This window comes from Protopterus annectens, chromosome 3.part1 (assembly GCF_019279795.1).
Source record: "Protopterus annectens isolate FY-2018-M chromosome 3.part1, PAN1.0, whole genome shotgun sequence".
Lineage (NCBI taxonomy): Eukaryota > Metazoa > Chordata > Ceratodontiformes > Protopteridae > Protopterus > Protopterus annectens.
Window position 1 is genome coordinate 1,396,376,054 of NC_056732.1, and position 12,877 is coordinate 1,396,388,930.

General features: G+C 40.4%; 1 protein-coding gene across 2 annotated transcripts in view; it reads right to left on the reverse strand.

The window, feature by feature from the left end:
* Positions 1-12,877, reverse strand: part of FADS2 (fatty acid desaturase 2) — a 416,746-nt gene that overhangs the window by 315,226 nt on the left and 88,643 nt on the right. For both annotated transcript variants that reach the window (XM_044067446.1, XM_044067448.1), the window contains exon 2: positions 4,939-5,049. In XM_044067446.1, coding sequence (XP_043923381.1) covers positions 4,939-5,049 — 111 coding nt within the window. The remainder of the gene's footprint in view (positions 1-4,938; positions 5,050-12,877) is intronic.

Genomic DNA, 12,877 nt, shown 5'->3' on the forward strand with positions numbered 1-12,877 from the left:
GGATAATATTTTATTTTGAATATGACAGCTGGACAGATAAATGTTCTGCAAATACTAGGTGTCTTTCTGTAATGTTTACTGAGATATTCCTGCAGATCCAGTAACAGCCCCGGCGTGAGCCATATGGCTTGTGCTAAATAGGCCCTCCTCCTATGATGTGGTATTTTGTGATTCAGAGACAAATTAGATGCAATAAGAAAGGCCACATTAATGGCTAATTTGCACATCTCTGAATTATGTTACCTAGAATAGGTAGGTAACATGCTGGCAACCATATTGTGGAAGCAGAGGCTCCCCCGTCCCCCCACTCTTTTACACACAGAAGCTCTTAGTAAAACACACATTCTCTCACATAGTGACTATCTCTGGTGTCTAGTGTACCCCTCACCCCCAGATCCTTGTACTGGTTTAAGTGACATTACAGCACAAGTCTTATGTAGTAATCCCCAGTAGATAGTGGTCCCCACCAATCCGATCCCTGTACTGGTTTAAGTGCCATTATGGCACAAGTCAGATATAGTGACCCCTAGTGTATATTTTTCTCCTCACTCCTAATCCCTGTACTGCTTTAAGTGCTGTCACTGCACAAGTCTTATGCAGTAATCCCTGGTGGCTAGTGGTGCAACCCACACCCCCATCCTTGTACTGGTTTAAATGCTGTTACCGCGCAAGTCTTATGTGCTGTAGACCACACACACACACACACGCATACACACACACACACACACACACACACACACACACACACACACACACACACACACACCACTACCCACCCGATCACACCCATATTCATCCAGTCACTCACTCATGCAGCCTATAACATACACACACTTACACACTTCCCAACCCTACCTGACCATTAAACTCCCCAGTACTTATCTCTTCCTTGATGGCTGAACGCACTACAATGACATGGTAGGAACAGCTGTGCTAATCTACACAGCCGAGCAATTCGCTCATTGAGTAGATGTCTTTCTGGTGGTGGTTTCAGGTGAAGGAGCACATGGTTACTTAGCATATGCCCCACCCCACGATTGCCTCATTTGCATGCAGCACAGCCACAAAGGCAGCCTGATATAATGCTGTATATCTTCATGCTAGAAGATCATGCTACACTGCATTCGGGCTTTCTATGAATTCAAAAACATTACCAGAAAGTGTTTATGAAATGCCCCCAATAACAATTATTTGCAAAAATATATAAAAGCATGCATAAAATCAACAGTTAATACTTACTGTAAAATAAAAATTATGAGTTAGAATGGTACATCTATAATTATTGTGAATATATATACATGTGTGTCAATGTGTTTTATTTATTTATTTTTTTGCATGGCATTTGCACTTCAGAATTAAGAGATCTGTGTCAAAAATGGTTTTACAAAAAACATGTCTTAAAAATAGCTTAGGATGCATCTTCTTCCCTGTGGAAGAACTTACCATCTACCAGTCCTGAGTTCATAGGGCATAAATGGCTAAAACAGATTACTTATCTTTTCTCTGATGGCTGAACAGGTCCAAGGGCCCTTTTCATCTGAGTCGGTATAGAGGCAGACACAACATTTGACCCAACAAGACTATGCTAAATTAAATGATGCAACATATATTTAAAAAAAAGGAAATAACAAGTTAAGTATAGGCTTAATAACAAAGAACAATATGCTGTGCAAGTTTATTAGATCAGTACATGAAGACAGTAAGAGTAGAGTACTGGCCTACAGTACAGCAAATTCCAACAAGATAACAGAATTAATACAAGAAAGACAAGTCCAGCGTTGTATCATAAAAGGATAAAACCCTGACTATGAAGCCACTCTCTGTAATGTAGAGGGATAAAACCTTGAATACAGCCCAGGCAATCTGAGTTTGACTAGCCAGTCAGGTGCTTGATGGCATTAACAGGGATGGTGAGTGGGTGCATTCTGGGGGAGCAGAGATACCTGCTCAGTTTTCCATTGTACCACGGAGTAGGAAAAGCAATATCAAGGAGCAGCATAGGGGTAGCATCAAGCCACAAATGGGTGGTGGTGGTAGTATTCACAGTAAGTGTGCAGAAGTACGCACTCATAAATGGAGGGAATTGTGGGCCAAAAAAGTTACATGATTCATTGTCAATGTACTCAAAAATGTTCATAGGTGTGTACTAGGCTAATGGCCCTGGAGCCTTTGAAAGCCTAGCCCATAAAACTGCCTTGGCTTCGTGCCACCCGACATTAGTTCCCAGTGCCTCTATCAAGTAGAGCCACTTGTGTGATCCCTGGGGTGAACTTTCTATTTCCCATCCACTCATCAAGATTTCTCTTGAAGAGGGCCAGTGAGGTGCTCTGCTTGAAATGTATGGGAAGTCTATTCCAGAGCATGGGCAGTCTCTGGGTTATGAACCTGTCTCTCCAGCATGTTTTGTTGATTGTGGTAATGAGGTTGAGGTCTCTGGAGCATGTGGTGCAGAGGGATTGGGATTTCTTTAGATGTAACATTTCTAACAGAGCTGGGTCAGACATGGCTTTGTAAGACAAGCAGAGATCGCCTCTTAGTAGACGAAATGAGACAGAATAGCTGGAGTTTTTTGAGTCTTTCCATGTAGGACATGTGTTTAAGGCCTAGGATCCTCTTCATGAGGTACTTTTGTGGCCTTTCCAGGTGTTACATGTGTCTAGTGAGGTACATACCAAATGGGGTATTATACCTGATGATTGGCCTAATGAGTGGAAGAGTAGAGAGAGAGAGATGATGATCTCTTTCTTCCTGGATGCAAAACCCTTGGTAATGAGATGTGTCACAAAGAAAGACTTTCTGACCACAGTGGCAATGTGGTGGTCGAAGGAGAGATTGCTGTCAACCTGTGTCCTCAGATCTCTTATAACGTCTTCAGTGTTCAGTGGGCTCCCATCAATGTGGTAATTAGTGGGAACTGAGTTTTTCCCAAAGGGGATGACGACGCATTTTTTGGCATTAACCTTAAGGTCCTGGTTTCAACACCAGTCATCGGTCTCAATGAGGCCTTTCTGTAGGATGTCTACATCACTTGGGGAGTTAATAATGGCTCCCAGCTTGCAGTCGTCTGCAAACTTGATCAGCCAGAGTCCCTCTGTGTTGGACTGGACTTCTGAGAAGTAGATGTCAAACAGGAGAGGACCCAGGACCGATCCCTGTGGGACTCCACACTTGACTGGTTGGCAGTCTGACTAGAGTCTGCTACTTTCACACTGTGGGTTCTGTGAGCCAATTTGCAACCCACCTAGTGATATGGGGTCCTTTGCCAGGATGCTGGTGAAAGCAAACAGCACTTTCATGACAGTCTGAATGATGGCTCACCCCCCTCCAGCAGCTCTCTCCTAGGCAACTGGTAGACTCCCCAGAGCAGATGACCAAGTGGCCATTGTCTGTTTAAGAGGAGGGTTGATGACTGGCAGGCATGAGACAATAATGACCTAGAAAAAAAAGCCCTGACTGTGACTCAAACAACACAAGTTTGACTACTGGCTTGGGCATTAAAAGAGCTGGACAGGGGAGGATGGGAATGAATGGCCAACACCATCTTGACTATCTTTGTGTGAGGGGCTAGCAGTTAGCCAGTCACCATCATGTAAATAGAGGCTTGCATACCATAAAATGACCAAGCTCTGGGTTGTTCAAGCTTGTGACTGTAGCCCTCAATAACATATGCGCAGTAGCATACACACACACACACACACACACACACACACACACACACACACACACACACACACACACACACACACACACACACACACACACACACACACACACACACACACACACACACACACACACACACACACACACACACACACACACACACACCACTGTGGCTGTAGGACACTGATAGATATAAGAATGATCTCATCAGCCAATGGGGCAGGAACAGTTCCTCACTCATAGAATGACTTAATTGTCAGGATGCCAAAAAGCACACAAACCACCTCATGACTGCCTGCCTAACAGCCCCTTTAGTCATCTCTTGCCCTCGTTCTGTGAGGAAATGAATGGACTCAAGTCCAGTAAGGGAAGGCTTGATAATTCAGCAGCCACAGAGGCAAAAAATGCCAAGAAATAAATTTAACAGTGAGAAATATGGAGTTTGTTGCATATAGCTGGCTACCAATATAATGGCAATAAGCAAAACTTTATATACAAGTATTGTAGATCATGGTAATCTGAGAAGTCAGATTAATATGATATGACCAAAACTATATAACTAAATATATTCAAAGGCCCAGGAAGCAGGATATGGGTCTATATCATATGAGCAAATCGCACAAAAAACGCTCATAATATCGAACATACTGGACCTCGAACTTCCACCCCCTGCTAAATATATATTCCAACTCCGAGATCGCACTACAGTGATGAAAGAGTAAATATCCCATTCTTCACTGTACTGTGATCTCAGAAAAAGCACTTTGAGGTCCGGTACATTCGATATTATGAGCATTCGCAATTTGTGCAATTCGTTCATATGATATAGACCTGCAGGATATAGGAGTGTATGCAAAGGAGGAAGACTGTAGCACATAACAGGTACACTGCAAGCATGTTAATCTGAGAAGTTAAGTTAGCAGAATAAGGCCAGCTACTACTGTACAAATAAGGGTATAACAATGGAGTGCAAAGAGACACTCAAGTGGTACTAGAATGTGAGGAGACAGCATGAGTGCAAATTCTAGAGCAGATGTAGAAATAGCATGTGTCATTATGTATAATGTTACAGTGCAAACAAGTGAAAATTATATAATAGGGTGCCAGAATGTTTCAGCTTGGTAAACAAGAATTAGCCTAGCTAGTAAAACAACTGCTATTCCAAAGTATAAATTGCCCAAAAAGTGTGGAAGATACTTGCTGTCAAACAACAATTTAAGATTCTGTTGTGACTATATTTCTGTAAAGATTATGTGTACTCATGTTTCAACTCACACATTTGTCTCGGTCCTGAGATGGTTCTTCTGGTGCCAGTTCACCTAAAAGGAGTGGCTTTAGAAACTTCCTCACATAGTTAAGATCAGGGTGAAAAGCTCTGAATGCATCCTAGAAAAGAAAACAAAAGCAAATGCATTAAAAAGCATCCATTAACATAAATACATTTTTTCTGCTAGTACTAAACATATGCCTTGCTTTAAGATTTTCATTTAAAGATAAACTGACCGATTATTGCTATGTCAGTCAAAACATCTGCTCTTAAGATACCTCAGAAATGATAAAAAGTTAAATTGTCTGACTTCTGAGTTTGTGGACTTTTTCAGTTTAGAAGTCTATTTTATTTCAAAATGCATTTGTCCACAGTGGTCTGTGTTAAACTCACTGCAGACTCCAGGATCACACAAACCAATGCCTGGTTCAGTGCTGAATCAGAAATTAAAGGAGGAACTTTAGCTGACTGTACTTCTAATGCTCCTGATGCTTCCTTGTGAACTTTAGGTGATCGTGCTTCTAATGCTCCCGATGCTTCCTTGCGAACTTTAGGTGATCATGCTTGTAATGCTCCTGATGCTTCCTTGTGAACTTTAGGTGATCATGCTTCTAATGCTCCTGATGCTTCCTTGTGAACTTTAGGTGATCGTGCTTCTAATGCTCCCGATGCTTACTTGCAAACTTTAGCATGCTTCTAAAGCTCCTGATACTTCCTTGTGAACTTTAGGTGATCATGCTTCTGATGCTCCTAATGCTTCCTTAGAAACATTAGGTGATTGTGCTTCTAATGCTCCTGATACTTCCTTGTGAACTTTAGGTGATTGTACTTCTAATGCTCCTGATGCTTCCTTGTGAACTTTAGGTGATCATGCTTCTAATGCTTCTGATGCTTCCTTGTGAACTTTAGGTGATCATGCTTCTAATGCTCCTGATGCTTCCTTTCAAACATTAGATGATTGTGCTTCTAATGTTCCTGATGCTTCCTTGTGAACTTTAGGTGATCGTGCTTCTAATGCTCCCGATGCTTCCTTGCAAACTTTAGCATGCTTCTAAAGCTCCTGATGCTTCCTTGTGAACTTTAGGTGATCATGCTTCTAATGCTCCTAATGCTTCCTTGCAAACATTAGGTGATTGTACTTCTAATGCTCCTGATGCTTCCTTGCAAACATTAGGTGATTGTGCTTCTAATGCTCCTGATGTTTCCTTGTGAACTTTAGGTGATTGTGCTTCTAATGCTCCTGATGCTTCCTTGCAAACTTTAGCATGCTTCTAAAGCTCCTGATACTTCCTTGTGAACTTTAGGTGATCATGCTTCTAATGCTCCTAATGCTTCCTTAGAAACATTAGGTGATTGTGCTTCTAATGCTCCTGATACTTCCTTGTGAACTTTAGGTGATTGTACTTCTAATGCTCCTGATGCTTCCTTGTGAACTTTAGGTGATCATGCTTCTAATGCTCCTGATGCTTCCTTGTGAACTTTAGGTGATCATGCTTCTAATGCTCCTGATGCTTCCTTTCAAACATTAGATGATTGTGCTTCTAATGCTCCTGATGCTTCCTTGTGAACTTTAGGTGATCATGCTTCAAATGCTCCCGATGCTTCCTTGCAAACTTTAGCATGCTTCTAAAGCTCCTGATGCTTCCTTGTGAACTTTAGGTGATCATGCTTCTAATGCTCCTAATGCTTCCTTGCAAACATTAGGTGATTGTGCTTCTAATGCTTCTGATACTTCCTTGTGAACTTTAGGTGATTGTACTTCTAATGCTCCTGATGCTTCCTTGTGAACTTTAGGTGATTGTGCTTCTAATGCTCCTGATGTTTCCTTGTGAACTTTAGGTGATCGTGCTTCTAATGCTCCTGATGCTTCCTTGCAAACTTTAGCATGCTTCTAAAGCTCCTGATGCTTCCTTGTGAACTTTAGGTGATCATGCTTCTAATGCTCCTAATGCTTCCTTGCAAACATTAGGTGATTGTACTTCTAATGCTCCTGATGCTTCCTTGCAAACATTAGGTGACTGTGCTTCTAATGCTCCTGATGTTTCCTTGTGAACTTTAGGTGATTGTACTTCTAATGCTCCTGATGCTTCCTTGTGAGCTTTGGGTGATTGTACTTCTAATGCTCCTGATGCTTCCTTGTGAACTTTAGGTGATCGTGCTTCTAATATTCCTGATGCTTCCTTGCATTCCTTTTCATTTTTCTTTTCTTTTCTCTAGGACCAGGTGAAAGCTCTGAGGATAGATTTGGTGTATTAACAGCAGGAACTGACTCCTCTTCCATATTTTCTTTAGTCTTTTGGTCATGTACAAATTCTACAGAGTTTTTAGTATTCTTTCTGATAGCATAGTTAAATATGTAGCAAAATGTTACACCTTGATATTTTGTGTTCTGGTCTTACACAAAGTAAACGTAAATCAGCAATGGATTTTTGTGAACTGTAGGAATCCTTAAGTTTTGGGGAATCTATAGATGATATCTGCAAGAACACAGCAAAGATATTTTTCTAAGAAAAATGATAAAATACTGACAACCTTTTAATCAAATGCTTGCATAAATCCATAATAAAACCAAGCTCTGTCCTGTACAAATTATGAGAAAGAACTATAAATAATTAGTTCTGTCTATCAAGAAAGGAGGTTTGCAGCAGTTCAACATGATGAGTTGCTCTAGTCCCTAGTCCATTGAATCCTGCAGCTAAAGCATTGGAAACTGGCATAGTTATGGACTCATGGAGGAGCCTCTCTGAGAAGGCAGCAGCTTCCGGAATGATGAGACAATTCAAGAATGCAATGGACAAACATAAGCCAAGTCTGATAGGGGACGGGAAAGGATAGTGGGGTATAGCCTGGGTAATAATGATTGTTGGTATATTATAGAACAGACACAGGCATGTGCAGACTGAGTGAGCCACGTTCTCCCTGTCTGCCAGAAGTCTAATTATATCATGTTTCTTATCTTGTTTGATGTCTAGCTGTCATTTAGGGCTATAGATACAGAAGCAACAGTCAGTCCCACAGAATGTGTTAATTTTAAGTGGGCAATCCATTTTACATTTTTAATGCTTTTTTGATCATACTTGGCTAGATCATTTAGCCTTCTGCTAACTGTATTGCTTACCCAACAGTTCCTCCTTTCACAGTCTGACTGCAGTACATGACATCACCCCTTTTGGAGGGATCTTCTCCTGGGAGTGAACACATATTGGTAACTCAGATGTTTGCCCAGGCTATCTGCAGCATGTTCAGGATCTTCAGTTAAGGCCCAGGCCCCTCCATTGGTGCCCGAGGTATGCATTCACACAGGAATTTGGGCCCAGTAGTCCCTCAGTACAGAAATACACTTCCACAGTCATGCTCTCAAGGCAACTATGCAAATGCAGTTTGGCAGTGCAAAGCATCCATCTTTGTTATCTCCTGCTACATATCACATACCTCAATTCCTTTGAGGTATTAGATGCTGCAGACTGGAATTCTGCCCTCCCACAGGATTGGTGAACTGGCAGCAGCTGTTCAGTACCATTGTTCCTCCAGTGCCTGATTTACTGCTCAGTACTGGGTCATCACAGTCATAGTCAGAGCCTTATCTGTCTATGGCATGGAGCCAGGTACCTTGGAGATGGCCCTTTAGGTAATCCAGTTTTTGCAAAGCAAACTTAGAATTCTGAGTAAAAGATTGTGGACATATTTAAGGCAGGCTGCACTAAGGGTACAGTTTCTGAAGCTTATTGAATATTCAAAAGAACAATGTCATAAATGTGTTATACACACACACACACACACACACACACACACACACACACACACACATACACACACACACACACATATATAATGTGTGTGTGTGTGTGTGTGTGCGCATTATATTCATGTATATATTTAGAGAAAGAAATGTGTGTGTGTGTGTGTGTGTGTGTGTGTGTGTGTGTGTGTGTGTGTGTGTGTGTGTATATCTATATATATATATATATATATATATATATATATATAGATATAGATACACACACACAAAACTGTTTTTTGTGCAGTCAAATAAAATAAAATGGTATAGACTCATCTCACACAAACAAGGGAATAACATTCAAAGAAAATCACACACAAGTCCCTTCCTTCTTTCAAAGTCCCAGCATCACAAATAAAGGGACACAATTCTCACACTAAGTCCAGTAATTCCCAAATGAAATAGGAGTTAATGTCACAGCATGTAGTTACTGCCTGGAAAACTCTCTTCTTTTTTGATTCTAGGAATATGTCAAGATTTCCTCCAGTAAAACCCACAGCGATTCTTTTTACTACAGCATAGTACCCAGAAGTGATGGCACTTCAGGCACACAGTCCCTTTCTAACTGCGAGTTCCCTACTGAAATATTGGTACTCGAAATGCCAAGTGCTAACAAGCCGAAAAAAAAATTGAAAATCCAAGAGAAGAGCGAAGCTTGAAGATTGCTTTTCACCTTTAAACTTCTCTCCTGTGTCCCCCACAACCTCAACCATATACATATATATATATATATATATATATATATATATATATATATATATATATATATATGTAGCGAGAGGGAGGGAGGAGAGATGTGTGTTTGTATATATGTATATGGGTCTATGTCAGAAGCTCAAGTTTTCAGAAACTCGAAATTCATATTATCAAGATGATATGATCGAGTTTCTGAAAACTTGAACTTCAAAAAACAAAAATCTGCCTTTTTTCTACATTTATTTCAAAGGGACAAGCCCCCCTGTACCCCCATGAGATGCATCCCCCCACACCCCTGCATATTATATAAACCAACTTCAGGATCGCCCTACAGTGGGGAAAACGGTAAATTCGTCAGTCTTCACTGTCCCGCTTTCTCCATTCACAAGCTCTGAGTTTTTGGAAACTCGATCATATCGTCTCAACAATGCAAATTTCGATTTTCTGAAAACTCAAGCTTCTAAAGGGTCCATATACACACACACACACACACACACACACACACACACACACACACACACACATATATATATATATATATATTTACATAAATGTATACACACACACACACACACACACACACTCCAACATCACCATACCATGGAGAAAAGGGGTTATTCCATGAAAAGGCCATCTAGGACTTGATATATGTAAGGCCATTTTTTTAGCCATTCAATATCCATGTTTCGGGACTCACTCTAGTGGGTCCCAGCATTTCAAATGATTACCTTAACAATGTCCAACCTCTCTCTCTATGATATAGCCATCTTCTTGTATAAAATTTTAATTGTATACGTGGCTCAATTAATTGAACCATACAGAAACCCCATCTTTTGAAGACACAGCAAGGTGTACCTGATTATTTAACGTTCTGTACGTACTTGGCCTTACTCTGGTGTTTTTCTTGGCAGTAATGCGAGAAATAATTTTGCTGTATATTTCTTTGTTTTATTTATTTAAGTATTATTTTACTGTGGTCTTATTGTTTTTGATTTAACCATCTAACAGCCTGAATCTGATTGTGCAGATCAATGCTGTGTTTACTAGTTTCCTCTTCAGCAGTTGGCACAGCTACCATAACTGTTTGGTTAGCAGCATAACAGAGAAGCTCCAGGTATTTATATGATCTTAAAACTTCCATGCATCTTCAGATCAGGGAGCAGGTATTTAAGAGTCTGCAATATTGCAGAGCCAGAGATATGAAGAGAAAACCACAGCCTGATTGAACATTTTGTTGATGAATCCTGGGAGAATATGTCACTTCTCATTTCTCTGTGCTTTTTCATTTTCAGATTTATTCCTTTCTCCTAATGGAGTTGAGACAGTAAATAATCAAACTGTCTTCTAGTGACCCATGCATATGGAAAAGAAGAAGAAACAAATGCTGAACTTTAACTACATCTCTTTTCTTCCCTGATGAAACCACATCTGCTGCAGAATAGACTGACAATACTATCTATGCCTGATACAAGTGTAACTAGGAAGCAGCGGACATCTGAGGTGGGTCAGTGCTTGTTTGGTGGGTAGCCTTAGTAAGTGGACCCACGCAGTCAATAAGAATCAGGATCACACACAAATGAGTGTATGTCCAAAGGGGTTCTTACTTTGCTTGGAGAGAAGTGATTCACCCTTATAACTCCAATTAATATGTTGAACGCTTAGCTATATAACTAGGACCAGAAAAAATAGTTTAAAAAAATGCCAAGACAGAGATGCAAAGAAGTTGTTGACTTATTGACCATACAGTTCTACTGCATTCATGCCTTTCAGAGTTTTGGCCTTCAGCAGTCTAAATACATTATTTGGTAGAGTTTATTAACTCTATTGACTTTACTGCACCTTCAATATTTTAAGTATTTTTAGTGCATAATATGATGCTTTGAAGTCATTCAAAATGTTAGGTAAATACTTCAGTCAGCAACTTATGCTGAAATAAAAATTATCAAGAATTATGCCAACAAAAGATGTTTAATAAGTATCTAAGCTAAGACATATGTCGAAGACTAAGTTAATTGTTCTAATTTAGCCCAAGTGGTGTCTGAAAAGGGTCTTGTTCCAGCTCACCATCCTGGCAAATAAACAATTAATCAATAGATATACTATGAGATAACACAGGGTGGAAGTGTGACTACCTCTGTGAGCACAGTGGAGAGGTCCTTCGTTTTCTTTATTTAATAACAATGTCTACATCTTAAATCATGGACATATGTCACAGTGGTAGTCAGAGGCCTTCCCCTGCCAGACGCAAACTAAAGTAACTACTTATTGACTGTGAAAGAGGTCAGAAACTGGTGGCCACACTCCAAGATTTATTCCCATTACAGATGCTATAGTTTCCAACCAGGACTGAATAGAAGGAGAAGCAAAACTTATGATTTATTTTGTTTACACTTGTTGATCAGGTTAGTTCCACTAGGCCAATGACTTCTTTTCAGGGGAGACCCAAGGTGGTGATTCATATTGACTAGGGAAAATCTGGCCAGGGCACTGAGGACCTTTTCCTACTCCTTTCAATTAGTGCCATAGGATCCTTTACATCCAAGTAACTGACAACCAACTCAAGCAGATGGGGCCATGGTTTAATGTCTCATCCAAAGGATGGCACACTCAGGAGTGCAGCACACTTCTTATGCTGCACTGCGGTGTCAGTATTGGAAAATTAATCCAACTACATAGTGTGGGAATAAAACACACAGCCTTCTACACCCAAGATGAGTGATGTGAATGTTTGGCTACTGAATATGTAAAAGAAGGTGAGGACAGGAGGACATATCCAGGAAAAAGGGAGCTAACCCAAAAGATACAATGGAACAACAATATAAAAGAAACACTCCATCGCGTGAGAGACACTCCAAAGCAGAACAAGTTAAGAGGTTAAACAAGCATATTATACCATGACCCCGCCATTAATATTCCAAAACGTGCACGCTGATTGGTCAGCGTGCGTTATCATCGACTTATACTAATGGAAAAAGGTCGGGTCGCCTGGACTTTTTCCATTAGTATAAGTCTTTTTTAAAACACTGTCTCGCTATGTTAAAGGAGTTTAACATAGCGACACAGGTTTAAAAAAAGCAACGGAGATCTCCGTTGCTTTTTTTAAAGCTGTCTCGCTATGTTAAACTCCTTTAACATAGCGACACAGTGTGTAAAAAGCAACGGAGATCTTGCTTTCTCCATTGCTTTTTTTTTAAACCTGTCTTGCTATGTTAAATGGGTTTAACATACCGAGACAGCTTTAAAATAAGCAACGGAGATCTCCTTGCTTATTTTAAAGCTGTCTCGCTATGTTAAACCCATTTAACATAGCGAAACAGTTTGTAAAAAGCAACGGAGATGCTTTTGCCCACAGCTCTAATGTATTGCGTAGGAATGCGCAGTACATCAGAACTTCCGTGGAATACCAGACAGCTGCGGAAGGGCAGCAAGGAGGCATTATACAATGCCATTATTTAAGAAAAGTAATTATTTTT